Source organism: Nerophis ophidion, linkage group LG04, assembly GCF_033978795.1.
Source record: "Nerophis ophidion isolate RoL-2023_Sa linkage group LG04, RoL_Noph_v1.0, whole genome shotgun sequence".
Classification (NCBI taxonomy): Eukaryota; Metazoa; Chordata; class Actinopteri; order Syngnathiformes; family Syngnathidae; genus Nerophis; species Nerophis ophidion.
In genome coordinates, this window is record NC_084614.1 from 83,891,019 (window position 1) to 83,904,206 (window position 13,188).

General features: G+C 40.5%; 2 protein-coding genes across 4 annotated transcripts in view; both read right to left on the minus strand.

The window, feature by feature from the left end:
• The window catches only part of rskrb (ribosomal protein S6 kinase related b), a 29,343-nt gene extending 27,507 nt beyond the window's left edge, over positions 1–1,836 (minus strand). Inside the window, 1 exon segment of the mRNA XM_061899398.1 lies at positions 1–1,836. This exon segment is cut by the window's left edge and continues 547 nt beyond it. The gene's annotated coding sequence lies outside the window, so the exon portion shown is untranslated.
• A 150-nt stretch (positions 1,837–1,986) lies between these two features.
• Positions 1,987–13,188, minus strand: part of LOC133552080 (T-complex protein 1 subunit theta) — a 29,869-nt gene continuing 18,667 nt past the window's right edge. Inside the window, exons 8-16 of one of the 3 annotated variants that reach the window (XM_061899396.1) lie at positions 11,218–11,396; positions 9,103–9,169; positions 7,442–7,529; positions 7,245–7,360; positions 7,106–7,177; positions 6,876–7,040; positions 4,399–4,518; positions 4,159–4,265; positions 1,987–2,215 (exon numbers count right to left, since the gene is read on the minus strand). In XM_061899396.1, coding sequence (XP_061755380.1) covers position 2,215; positions 4,159–4,265; positions 4,399–4,518; positions 6,876–7,040; positions 7,106–7,177; positions 7,245–7,360; positions 7,442–7,529; positions 9,103–9,169; positions 11,218–11,396 — 915 coding nt within the window. In that variant the 3' untranslated portion in view covers positions 1,987–2,214. Of the gene's footprint in view, positions 2,216–4,154; positions 4,266–4,398; positions 4,519–6,875; positions 7,041–7,105; positions 7,178–7,244; positions 7,361–7,441; positions 7,530–9,102; positions 9,170–11,217; positions 11,397–13,188 lie in introns of all 3 variants that reach the window. The other 2 variants (XM_061899395.1, XM_061899397.1) reach the window with 2 other exon arrangements.

The following is a 13,188-nucleotide window of genomic DNA, read 5'->3' on the forward strand; positions in this document are numbered from 1 at the left end:
AAGGGCAAGGAAAAACTCACCCCAGTGGGACATCGGTGACAAGTGACAATGAGGACTGTGAGAAACCTTGGAGAGGACTGCAAAGCAATGCGGCCTCACACATACTGAGTGAATAACAGGGTGTTCAAAGTGCGGCCCACAACATATTCTAAAAGGACAAAATGAAATACGTCCCAATTTGGAATATTACTACAAAAAAAAACTTACCGTATTTCCTTGAGTTAATTAATTTAAAACCTCTTCTGATTTTGGCACTTACCAAAGGCATGCGGTAAAAGTAAGCACGCGCTAATTTTGAAACCTCTTCTCATTTTGCCACTTACCAAAGGAATGCAGTAAAAATTTGAGCGTGATGTAAGTTTGGACCTTAAATCCTACTGAATATATAATAGCTTCTTCCCTTTATGTGATTTCAAATGACTGGTAATGAAAACAGCCTCCATTTTTGAAAATGATGACAGGGGAAGTGTCACTCGTGACGTGACGAGTTTGACCCGGCGGTAATATCAATCAATCAATCAATGTTTACTTATATAGCCCTAAATCACTAGTGTCTCAAAGGGCTGCACAAACCACCACGACATCCTCGGTAGGCCCACATAAGGGCAAGGAAAACTCACACCCAGTGGGACGTCGGTGACAATGATGACTATGAGAACCTTGGAGAGGAGGAAAGCAATGGATGTCGAGCGGGTCTAACATGATACTGTGAAAGTTCAATCCACAATGGATCCAACACAGTCGCGAGAGTCCAGTCCAAAGCGGATCCAACACAGCAGCGAGAGTCCCGTCCACAGCGGAGCCAGCAGGAAACCATCCCAAGCGGAGGCGGATCTACAAATACTAAGCATGCACTAATTATTTTGCCAAGCGAGTTTGACCCGGCAGTAATTCAAGGAAATACGGCAACTGGCAAAAATCTTCTCCCTGAAAGAGACCTGACAACATGGCTGCCCATCTGCGTCCTAACTTTTTCTCCTGAGCGCCGCACACTGAAAAATGTCAAAAATGCTGGGAATAATTTCATATTTTTACCTTTTTTTTTAACACTTAAATCTTGAGATCAACTTCAGATTTATCTGTCCATGTAAAGTGAAGTGAATTAGTGAATTATATTTATATAGCGCTTTTCTCTAGTGACTCAAAGCGCTTTACATAGTGACACCCAATATCTAAGTTCCATTTAAACCAGTGTGGGTGGCACTGGGAGCAGGTGGGTAAAGTGTCTTGCCCAAGGACACAACGGCAGTGACTAGGATGGCTCAAGCGGGAATCGAACCTGCAACCCTCAAGTTGCTGGCACGGTCACTCTACCAACCGAGCTATGCCCATCCATCCATTTCCTACCGCTTATTCCCTTTCGGGGTCGCGGGGGGCGCTGGCGCCTATCTCAGCTACAATCGGGCGGAAGGCGGGGTACACCCTGGACAAGTCGCCACCTCATCGCAGGGCCAACACAGATAGACAGACAACATTCACACACTAGGGCCAATTTAGTGTTGCCAATCAACCTATCCCCAGGTGCATGTCTTTGGAAGTGGGAGGAAGCCGGAGTACCCGGAGGGAACCCACGCATTCACGGGGAGAACATGCAAACTCCACACAGAAAGATCCAGAGCCTGGATTTGAACCCAGGACTGCAGGAACTTCGTATTGTGAGGCAGACGCACTAACCCCTCTGCCACCGTGAAGCCCCCGAGCTATGCCGCCCCAGTAAAATGTATTCATGTTTAATGCACTTTTTGTTCAAGAAAAACTTTTTTATGGCAAAAACACCAAAGATGTATTTTCCAGGAAGATTTTTTTCCAAATGGAATATTTGATGTGACGTAAATGAAGCCTTAAAGAGGTCAATAATAAACATTGATTTTAAATCATTATTTTAAAGGCCTACTGAAAGCCACTACCAGCGACCACGCAGTCTGATAGTTAACTTGCTTAGTTAAGATGTATTTAATCTGATATACTGTAAAAACAAAATAAATGTCAGCGCAAGTGCGGTTTATTTGTGAGGAACAACGTAAGAAGCCATCAGAGCTCTTCCCTACTGTTGCTGTGAGGACCGTTTACAAAAGAAACTTAACTGCTGCATGTTAAATAAACGAGGAGTGGGGGAAAAAAAAAAAAAAAAAAAAGTAGATGCTCAGTCGTCTTCATCCATGTCCTTCTTGCCCTGCGGAGGTTTGGGTCCTCCGGCCGGTTTGGCCATGATGATCTGCAAAGACAGCGAGCAGAAGAGTCACACATGACCCCACACACTTGTCTTCAAAGAGCCGACACCACCTGATAGAGGAGCAGGTTGGATAAAATCAAAGTGTGTCGTGTTTCAAGAGGAACTTTGCCTACAATCCCCATGTAAGACAAGAACACTTCTTTCTTTTTTTTATACATTGCAAGTCATACGATCCAACAAGTACGAGGTGGCTGACAATGCAGCTAAAGGAAGTACATTATTCCCTCACAACCATCCAGACCTGAATATTAACAAGTGTTAATGATATAGCTAATAGACGCGCTATGGCCGAGGAACTACTTTTAGCGCATATTGACATATTGGGCTGCTGCATCGCTTTTGAGTTGGTCAAAGTCAATTCTAGTTTACAAATCATGCCTCACCTGGATAGTAGGTTGTGGACATAAACCTATAAGTTGACGTCCAACTTAAACCCAGACATGGCGCAAAAGACACAAAAAGAAACCTGTTTTTTTGTAACCTTTGTGGGGATTTTGAATCGTTCATGTAAAGGGGGAAGATATAAACATCCCGTCAGTCTCTATCCCAGTGAGAGCAGACATTGTACAGTAAGTGACAGTTTGTATATTTTGTTGAGCACTTAGTAGTACTGCTACATGATGCATAGTGGTTCAGTAAAGTTTAGCACACAGCTTCTAAAACGTACAATTTTTTTTGCATTGAATATTTCTGCACCATTTTTTTGGGTTAATTTTGTGTACAACTTTTCTGCACCAAATTAATGAAAAAATAATTTTAATTAAATTTTTCTGGACCAATTTTTTTACAATGAATTTTGTATACAATGATTTTTTTTTACAGTGAATATATATTTGCATCAATTGTTTTATATATATATATTACAATTGTTCTGCACTTTTTTTTTTTACAGTGAATTTTGTACACATTTTTTACTGCACCAAATTATTGTACAGCGATTATCTTTTTAAATTTATTTTTTTACTCTGTACTGATTGTTTTTTTCAGATTTTTTTTTACACTGAATACTGTTCCTTTTTTTTTTTACATGGAAATTTTCTGCACAAATTTTTGGGGTATATTTATTTTTTATAGTGCATCAATTTTTTTAATACACTGATTTTTTTTAATTAAATTTTTCTGCATCCAATGTTTTTGCTTTTAATTTTTTTTTTTACACATTTTTACTCACTGAATTTTTAATCTCTTTTTAAACAAAACAATTTTTTCAAACAAATATTGCTAAGTATTTTCGCCAATGTAATTGTCAGCATAATTTAATGTAAAAAAAATTCAGTTCAGGAAATTCAAATAAATCCACTATTCATCGTCCTCTTTATATTCAGGCTCAAAAATAAAAGTTTCTGGATCATAATTTGTCCTAAAGTAGTCTTTGTTGCCTCTCAAGTCTTCCATGATTAGTCGTGTTGAAGGGAAAGTGAACGTTGTGATGAGTCTGTGAACTGAATATGCTTAAAATGATCAAAATATGTAATTACTACATTAAAAAGACATGTATATTTACAGTTTGTGTATAAAACCTTGGATGTTTCTTTGGGTGCATTATAGGCAAATCTCAATAGCTCCATTGTTAGCTGACCTTTGCTAGCATTTATTTAGGAGTTAAAATGCATTAAAAAAAACAAGTGTTCTTATCCCTCATTAGGATTGTGATGGATAAGACAATGTTAAAAAAAAAAAAAGTGCAGTTCCCTTTTAAAGTATTGGTGAGCAGAAATGTGCTGCATCAGCACAACCTGCAAGGAGACCTTTCATTCAGAGTTCCCATGCAGCACATGCGGCATGCAGTCACACCATGACCTAAGTTTTGTTGACATTTGCTGGTGTTAGTGGTGACTACGTGGCACACTCCACAGTCCTGTGAGCGAGTGAGTACACCTGGGCAGGTGGACAGAAATCACACGCACATTCCAGGACCTACTGACTAGTGGTGAGTGTCAAATTGATCGGGCGCCTCGTCCCAGTCGTCTTTGTCCCAGTGGCCCCTCTGCTGGGGAGTCTTGGGGCCCCCCGCGGGCTTAGCCATGATGATCTGGACCGTACACACACGCTGACGTTATTCACTGGCAGAAACAAGCTTGGTGGGACGCGACCGTCTCATGTCTCTCATGGGCCAAAGGTGGAAGTGGAGGTGAGTGGCAGGTAAGGTAAGGTAAGGTACACACCTGGTCCACTCGGAGGACTGTGATGGCGGCGTTGGTGGCCAGCTTGATGCCCCAGTGTTTGACCAGGTATGGCTCCAGGATTCCGCCCTCCACGACATCCTTCACCGACGGGCCTTCTCCCTAAAAGGTCAAATATTAACACCTGGTCATTATTTTACACTAAAAGATATAACAGGTTCCTTGAATAAAAATTGGCGAGCAAAACGTATGAGTTCAAAAATTCAGTGTAGAAATGTTCATTGCTTCAAAAGTCAAGAGCCACTTTTAGTAAATGAGGACCGGAGCAATGGATCCTGTCTGTGAACCAGCCAATAAGTTGCTTCAGTCTTCATTTACCAGAAGTGGGTCTGGACTTTGAAGCAGCAAATATTTATACACAAGTTTGTTTTTTAAACAGAATATGTCTGCAATTAATTTTGGATACACTTTCTTCCACTGAATATTTGTGCACTGAATTTTTGTCATACATTGATTTTTTCCACACTGAATTCTTTATACAATGTTTATTTTCCCTTTAATATTTCAGCACCATTTTTTTCCACACTGAATTCTTTATGCAATGTTTTTCTTTACATTTAATTTTTCTGCGCCAAATTTTTTACACTGAATTTTGTGCACAATGATTTTACATTGAATATTTCTGCATCATTTTTTTTTACATAAAATTTTTCTGAACTAATTTTTTTCACAGTGAATTTTGTATACATTTTTTGAACATAATTTTTCTGCATCCATTTTACACTGAATTTTTATACGCAGAATTTTTTAAATATAATTTATCTGCGCTAAATTTTTATACAATATTTTTCAAATAGAATAATTCTGCATAAATTTTTTTTTACAACTTTTTTGCATACATTTTTTTTTTTTTTTACAGTGAATTGTGCATTCATTTTTTTAACAGATTTTTTTACAGTGATTTTTTCCCGTACATATAATTGTTCTGCAACAATTAAATCTTTTCATTATTTTTTTTAAATGAATTGTCGGCAACACATTTTTGTACTCTGTACTCATTGGTTATTCAGAAACATTTTTTTACATATAGTGAAGTATATTTTTTTTTATATAGCGCTTTTCTCTAGCGACTCAAAGCGCTTTACAAAGTGAAACCCAATATCTAAGTTACATTTAAAGCAGTGTGGGTGGCACTGGGAGCAGGTGGGTAAAGTGTCTTGCCCAAGGACACAACGGCAGTGTCTAGGATGGCAGAAGCGGGAATCGAACCTGCAGCCCTCAAGTTGCTGGCACGGTCGCTCTACCGCCCATATATTTTTTTCTGCACAAATTTTTGGGCGCATTCAATTTTTTAATCAATTTTTTTACACTAACATTTTTTACACTAATTCCCTCGCCACAAAATTTTTTACTCACTGAATTTTTAAACTGTTTTTTTTAACAAAAATATTTTGACTAATTTTTGTAACAATTTTTTTGCACTAACATTTTTTACACTAATTCCCCCGCCACAAAATTTTTTACTCACTGAATTTTTAAACTGTTTTATTTTAACAAAAATATTTTGACTAATTTTTGTAACAATTTTTTTGCACTAACATTTTTTACACTAATTCCCTCGCCACAAAATTGTTTACTCACTGAAATTTTAAACAGTTTTTTTAACAAAAATAAATTTCTTAACAAATTTTTGTAACAATTTTTTTGCACTAACATTTTTTGCACTAATTCCCTCGCCACAAAATTTTTTACTCACTGAATTTTTAAACTGTTTTTTTTAAGAAAAATTAATTTTTTAACTAATTTTTGTAACAATTTTTTTGCACAAACATTTTTTACACTAATTCCCCCCGCCACAAAATTTTTTACTCACTGAATTTGTAAACTGTTTTTTTTATAAAAAATACATTTTTAAACTAATTTTTGTAAAAAAATTTTTGCACTAACATTTTTTACATTAATTCCCCCCGCCACAAAATTTTTTACTCACTGAATTTTTAAACTGTTTTTTTAACAAAAATTCATTTTTTAACTAATTTTTGTAACAATTTTTTTGCACTAACATTTTTTGCACTAATTCCCTCGCCACAAAATTTTTTACTCACTGAATTTTTAAACTGTTTTTTTAACAAAAATTCATTTTTTAACTAATTTTTGTAACAATTTTTTTGCACAAACATTTTTTACACTAATTCCCCCCGCCACAAAATTTTTTACTCACTGAATTTGTAAACTGTTTTTTTTAACAAAAATACATTTTTTAACACATTTTTGTAACAATTTTTTTGCACTAACATTTTTTACACTAATTCCCCCGCCACAAAATTTTTTACTCACTAAATTTTTAAACAGTTTTTTTTTTAACAAAAATAAATTTTTTAACTCATTTTTGTAACAATTTTCCTGAACTAAATTGTCAGCATAATTTAATGTAAAAAATTCAGTTCACAAAAAGAGTTACATAAATTCAGTGTCAGTTAAAAAATATTTTTTAGTAAGATGTCCCCCGATAAACGCACCTCGATATCAAAGCCGATGTTCTTGTTCCCCTCGTGATGCGCTGAGTACATTTTGGAGATGACCTCGTTGGCCTTCACGCCAGAGTTCTCGGCCAGGGCGCGCGGAAACGCCTCAAAGGCCTCGGCAAACTTTTTGATGGCGTACTGATCCAGACCCGGGCAGGTCTAAGGAGAGAGACGTTAAACAAGCGGTGACGATGAAGAAGGTCGTGAACAGTAACGCAGCGCACCTCTCCATACGAGGTTATCTGCTTGGCCAGCTCGATCTCCGTGGCCGCTGCTCCAGGTAACAGACGCTTGTCCTGGGAAGGGAGAGGCCATTTTAAACGTGGCGTGAGAAGTCACAGCACATTCATTCCAACCACTCACCCTGACCAGGACCTTGAAGGTGTTGACTCCGTCGTCAACGGCTCGCTCCACGTCGTCCATCAGATTTTCAGTGGAACCTCTGATCACCACGGTGGAGATGGCGCCGTCTTCCTTCTCTGCTCAGTCACACGATAAATAGGAGTTCAGCACCGGGCAGGTTGAGCTGGTAACGTACCGCAGGAGCTGAAAAGACGCACCGTGTTTGAAGACCACCACCTGTGTGTCTCCCACCTCCGTCAGGTAAACGCTGTCACAGTGACCCATTTCCTCAGGGGTGGGTGCGGTCTGGCAAGTGCAGAAGACAACATTTCCATCAAATAATCACCTTTTTTTTTTTTTTTTTTGAACACAAGAAAAAATGCTGAAAACATTACATTACATCTATTTAGAATAGAATAGAATAGAATGGACTTTATTGTCATTATATTTGCATATAACGAGATTAAGTCTTCCTCAGCCTTCCCGGTAAGGTTTATTCAGGTGTACTGGAGAGGAGGCTACGCCAAATAGTCCAACCTCGGATTCAGGAGGAACAGTGTGGTTTTCGTCCTGGTCGTGGAACTGTGGACCAGCTCTATACTCTCGGCAGGGTTCTTGAGGGTGCATGGGAGTTTGCCCAACCAGTCTACATGTGCTTTGTGGACTTGGAGAAGGCATTGGACCGTGTCCCTCGGGAAGTCCTGTGGGGAGTGCTCAGAGAGTATGGGGTATCGGACTGTCTTATTGTGGCGGTCCGATCCCTGTGTGATCAGTGCCAGAGCTTGGTCCGCATTGCCGGCAGTAAGTCGGACACATTTCCAGTGAGGGTTGGACTCCGCCAAGGCTGTCCTTTGTCACCGATTCTGTTCATAACTTTTATGGACAGAATTTCTAGGCGCGGTCAAGGCGTTGAGGGGTTCCGGTTTGGTGACCGCTGGATTAGGTCTCTGCTTTTTGCAGATGATGTGGTCCTGATGGCTTCATCTGACCAGGATCTTCAGCTCTCACTGGATCGGTTCGCAGCCGAGTGTGAAGCGACCGGAATGAGAATCAGCACCTCCAAGTCCGAGTCCATGGTTCTCGCCCGGAAAAGGGTGGAGTGCCAGCCATCTCCGGGTTGGGGAGGAGACCCTGCCCCAAGTGGAGGAGTTCAAGTACCTAGGAGTCTTGTTCACGAGTGGGGGAAGAGTGGATGGTGAGATCGACAGGCGGATCGGTGCGGCGTCTTCAGTAATGCGGACGCTGTACCGATCCGTTGTGGTGAAGAAGGAGCTGAGCCGGAAGGCAAAGCTCTCAATTTACCGGTTGATCTACGTTCCCATCCTCACCTATGGTCATGAGCTTTGGGTCATGACTGAAAGGATAAGATCACGGGTACAAGCGGCCGAAATAAGTTTTCTCCGCCGTGTGGCGGGTCTCTCTCTTAGAGATAGGGTGAGAAGCTCTGCCATCCGGGAGGAACTCAAAGTAAAGCCGCTGCTCCTCCACATGGAGAGGAGCCAGATGAGGTGGTTCGGGCATCTGGTCAGGATGCCACCCGAACGCCTCCCTAGGGAGGTGTTTAGGGCACGTCCAACCGGTAGGAGGCCACGGGGAAGACCCAGGACACGTTGGGAAGACTATGTCTCCCGGCAGGCCTGGGAACGCCTCGGGATCCCCCGGGAAGAGCTAGACGATGGATGGATGTCATTTATAACATAAAGCTGACATTATGTCTTGATGTTTGTAGCATTTGTTTTTACAAAATAAAAAAAATATCAAAATGTCCTCCACCTAATTTTTTCTGCCTTTTTTTCTTACATTTGTACTTTTGTTTTCATCCCCCATGTTAGGATCAAGAAAACTGGAGCTGCGGACATGAAACAAAACGGACACTCACCAGCCTGGGCAGGGCTACAGCGCCCAACGTCTTGCATAACCTCCTCAGGTCCCACTTGGAGTTCAGCCTAAAGGAGCGTGAAGAGACAATAGACTGACTTTAAAACATTGCTTGATTCACTTTATTATTGTTATACAGTATGAATCCTTGTGCACCCCTAGGGCCCAACACGGGCATTACATATATTCCCTATGTGATATGAGTGTTCAAACTGAAGGTTGGCGGGTTTTATTTACTAGTTTTTCTTTTTAGTTGCATTGCGTTTTTGATTGCCACATTATTAGAATAGGATAATAAAAATAAATAAAGACATCTTTCGGCCCCTTTGACTCCCAATATAACTGGTATTTTTTAACGGACTAATTCACAGAGCTTTGATAAGCGTAAATAAGTTACACTGCCGTTAAAAGGCTGAAATGCAATGAAAATGTTGTTGGGTAACAGTATAAAAGGCTTGTATGAATTAAATAGTTACCGTATTTTCTTGAATTGCCGCCGGGGGCGCTTTTTAATTTAAAACCTCGTCTCACTCCGGCGCTTACCAAAGGCATGCGGTAAAGGCAAGCATGCGCCAATTATTTTAAAACCTCTTCTCACTCTGGCGCTTACCAGAGGCATGCGGTAAATTTAGGCCTGCGCTTATAGATTTGAGTGGGATGTAAGGATACCATCATGAAAAGCACATTTAATAAAAAAACAAAACGTTATTATGGTCTTTCCTTTTCTTATAAATTAAGTCCATGCGCAGCTCCTTCTGATCAAAAGCATCGATACTTATCTTTCTTCAGTTTTAAAAGTCTCTCTGTCTCGATGGAGATCTTCCTTTATTACCTCCTGCTTCGATTGAAAGTCCAGTTTAGAAAACTGTTTTATTTTAGATATGTAATCCTCCATGTTAAAAGTCCAAGCGAGAGGAAAAAATAAACGATCGCTGCTCACTCTTGCTGCTTGTTGTCACTTCCTCTGCAGCCAAGTAGTCGCAAGAAGGATCACTAGCACCCTCTACCACCAGGAGGCGCGAGTCATTTAATGACTCATATTTGACACACGCAGCTACGGTATATTAATAAAACATAGCTGCTTACTGTTATTTTTAGCACATTCAATATCTTGGACCTTAAATCCTACTGAATAGCTCTTAATCTTCTTCCCTTTATGAGATTTCAAATGATTGAAATCAGCCTCCTCCATTTTGAAAATGATGACCGAGGAAGCGTCACTCGTGACGTGACGAGTTTAACTCGGCGGAAATTCGAGGTAAATGCTGATTATTTTGCTAAACGAATTTGACCCGGCGTTAATCCTGAGCCAGCGGTAATGCTAAGCATGCGCTAATTATTTTGCGAAACGAGTTTTGTTTTTGTTTTATTCTCTTTGATTTCTATTTTACTGTTTTAATTGATTTTACCCTTTAAAATGGTTTTTAATCATATTTTTGGGGGACGGCGTGGCGCAGTGGAGGAGTGGCCGTGCGCAACCCGAGGGTCCCTTGTTCAATACCCACCTAGTACCAACCTCGTCACGTCCGTTGTGTCCTGAGCAAGACACTTCACCCTTGCTCCTGATTGGTGCTGGTTGGCGCCTTGCATGGCAGCTCTCTCCATCAGTGTGTGAATGTGTGTGTGAATGGGTAAATGTGGAAGTAATGTCAAAGCGCTTTGAGAACCTTGAAGGTAGAAAAGCGCTATACAAGGACAATCCATTTATTTATTTTTATAAATTTTTTTTATATTTATCTATTTTTTTGTTTTTATTCAGTCATTGGTGGAGCATAATATTGTTTTTAACATGGCTGTGCAGCACTTTGGAAACATTCTTGTTTAAATGTGCTATATAAATAAAGTAGATTGGATTGACCCGGCAGTAATTCTAGGCAGGCGCATACTATATACCCGGCGGCCATTCAAGGAAATACGGTATATGGTTGCCTTGACGATAAAATCACAAGCATCCATTTCGAGACGTCCCGATACTGCTCGCAGCCACTAGGGGGCATTTTTGCAATAACTATTGTTTTTGGCAACCTTATCTCTAAACATTTGTTAGCATTCTTTAGAGGCAATCTCTTCTAATTCAATCAAATAAATATGACCCAATAGAACACAATGTTCCTACCTGACCACCATGAGCTTGTACTTGTTGGCGTAGTGCAGCGCCATGTCGGCCACTTTGCCGCCCGTGACCACCACGTTGGCGCCCGCCTCCTTGATGGCCTTCACCTGTGCCTCCATCATGTCCTCCTCCCCCTTGCTGAAGTCCATCAGCTCCTTGGCGTTGTTGATCAGCACCGTGCCCTGTGAGTAAACATGAAAGGCGGCTTACGCTTCAAACATTGCTGTTGATTAGGGTTAGGCGGTATGACTAACAATTATTTTCAAAAACGATTTGAACAAAATGTGTCTGCAGACCTTTTTAGAAGTTTAATTAGAGCAAACAAAAAGCCTGATTTCAAAATATTTACATGCAAAAAAAAAAAATCTGATTAACTTAGTGTTAATTCTCCCAGTTCGCAGCAATACAGTAGAGTTCAGTCAGACAGACATTCTGTGAGTGCCTGCAAGTCTGCCTTGAGGGCAGGATTACCGCATACACCACAAAAAGGTGTATCACTGAAGTTGCTGCTCCTTCTAAATGTTGTCATTCAGCTTCTATGCTAGGCTTTTTTCATCAAACTGCAGTTCAATTCAGATTTTTTGGGCCATATTCGACCTGTATCAAATTTTGTCTTAGACTTAGGCTTCCTTTTTATTGCCATTCAAATTTGAACTCTACAGCACAGATAAGAACGAAATGTTGCTACATAAGCTCATGCTATTTAGGCTAGCTGTATGTACATATTGTATCATTATGCCTCATTTGGAGCTATATTTGAGGTCATTTAGTTTCCTTTAAGTCCTCTTAATTCAATTTATATCTCATGACACACTGTCTGTATGTAATATGGCTTTTATTTTTTTGCGGCTCCAGACAGATTATTTTTTGTATTTTTGCTCTCTCTCTCTCTCCCTCACACGCTGCATCCAGCCTTTCCCTCCACCCACATTTAATGCCAAACAAACACCTACCGCGGAATTCGTCCTCGCTTCCTCCCGTGTCGCTGTCTGTCGTTTTTGTCAGTTTCACTTGTATACGGTTCAGAGCGATATGGCTCAATAGCTTCAGTTTCTTCTTCAATTACGTTTTCGCTACCTGCCTCCACACTCCAACCATCCGTTTCAATACAAGCGTAATCTGTTGAATCGCCTACGCCGCTGAAATCCGAGTCTGAATCCGAGCTACTATGGCTATACCTTTCTGTGCGATCCGCCATGTTTGTTTCTGGTGGCTTCATGCTGTGACGTCACAGGATAATTGACGGGTGGATATACCGATGGTGAAAATCAGGCACTTTGAAGCTGTTTTTCAGGATATTGCGTGATGGGTAAAATTGTGAGAAAAACTTCGAAAAATAAAATAAGCCACTGGGAACTGATTTTTATTGGTTTTAACCCTTCGGAAATTGTGATAATGTTAACCTTTAACAACAAAGAGCCGCCGCCTAAACTAAAGTCTTAACAAAAAAAAAAAAGTCTTAACAAGCTGCTCTGCTTAGTTCTGCGTCTGCCTCTGTCAGTATGTCTGTGGAGCACCCAGCATTGCCCCACCCACAGAACCATCTGATTGGTTACACAACAGAGCGGTAACAGCCAATCAGCAGTGCGTATTCAGAGCGCATGTAACGTGGAGTGAGCAGAAAGGTGTTTTGGGCAGGTAAGGCAGCGGACTCTCCCCAAATGATAATAAACACTCCCAAGTCAACTACTAGTAATATTACTATGAGTAGGGTTGGGTATCGAGTATCGATTGGAACCGGGACTAACCTTCCGATTCTCCCGGAATCGTTCAAAAGTCTAACTTTCAATTCCTAGTTTCGATACACAGTCCGTCAACCGGAAGAAGAAGCCGCTGAACACCAACGAAGAAGCGCCCAAGGCCGGAAGTGTTAGCATAGCCGAGCCTATGTAGCCGAGCGAGTCAGTCAAGCATGGATAGCGGGCGTTGGCGGTCGAAAGTGTGGCTTTATTTTACAAAAAAAAAAAAAGGAAA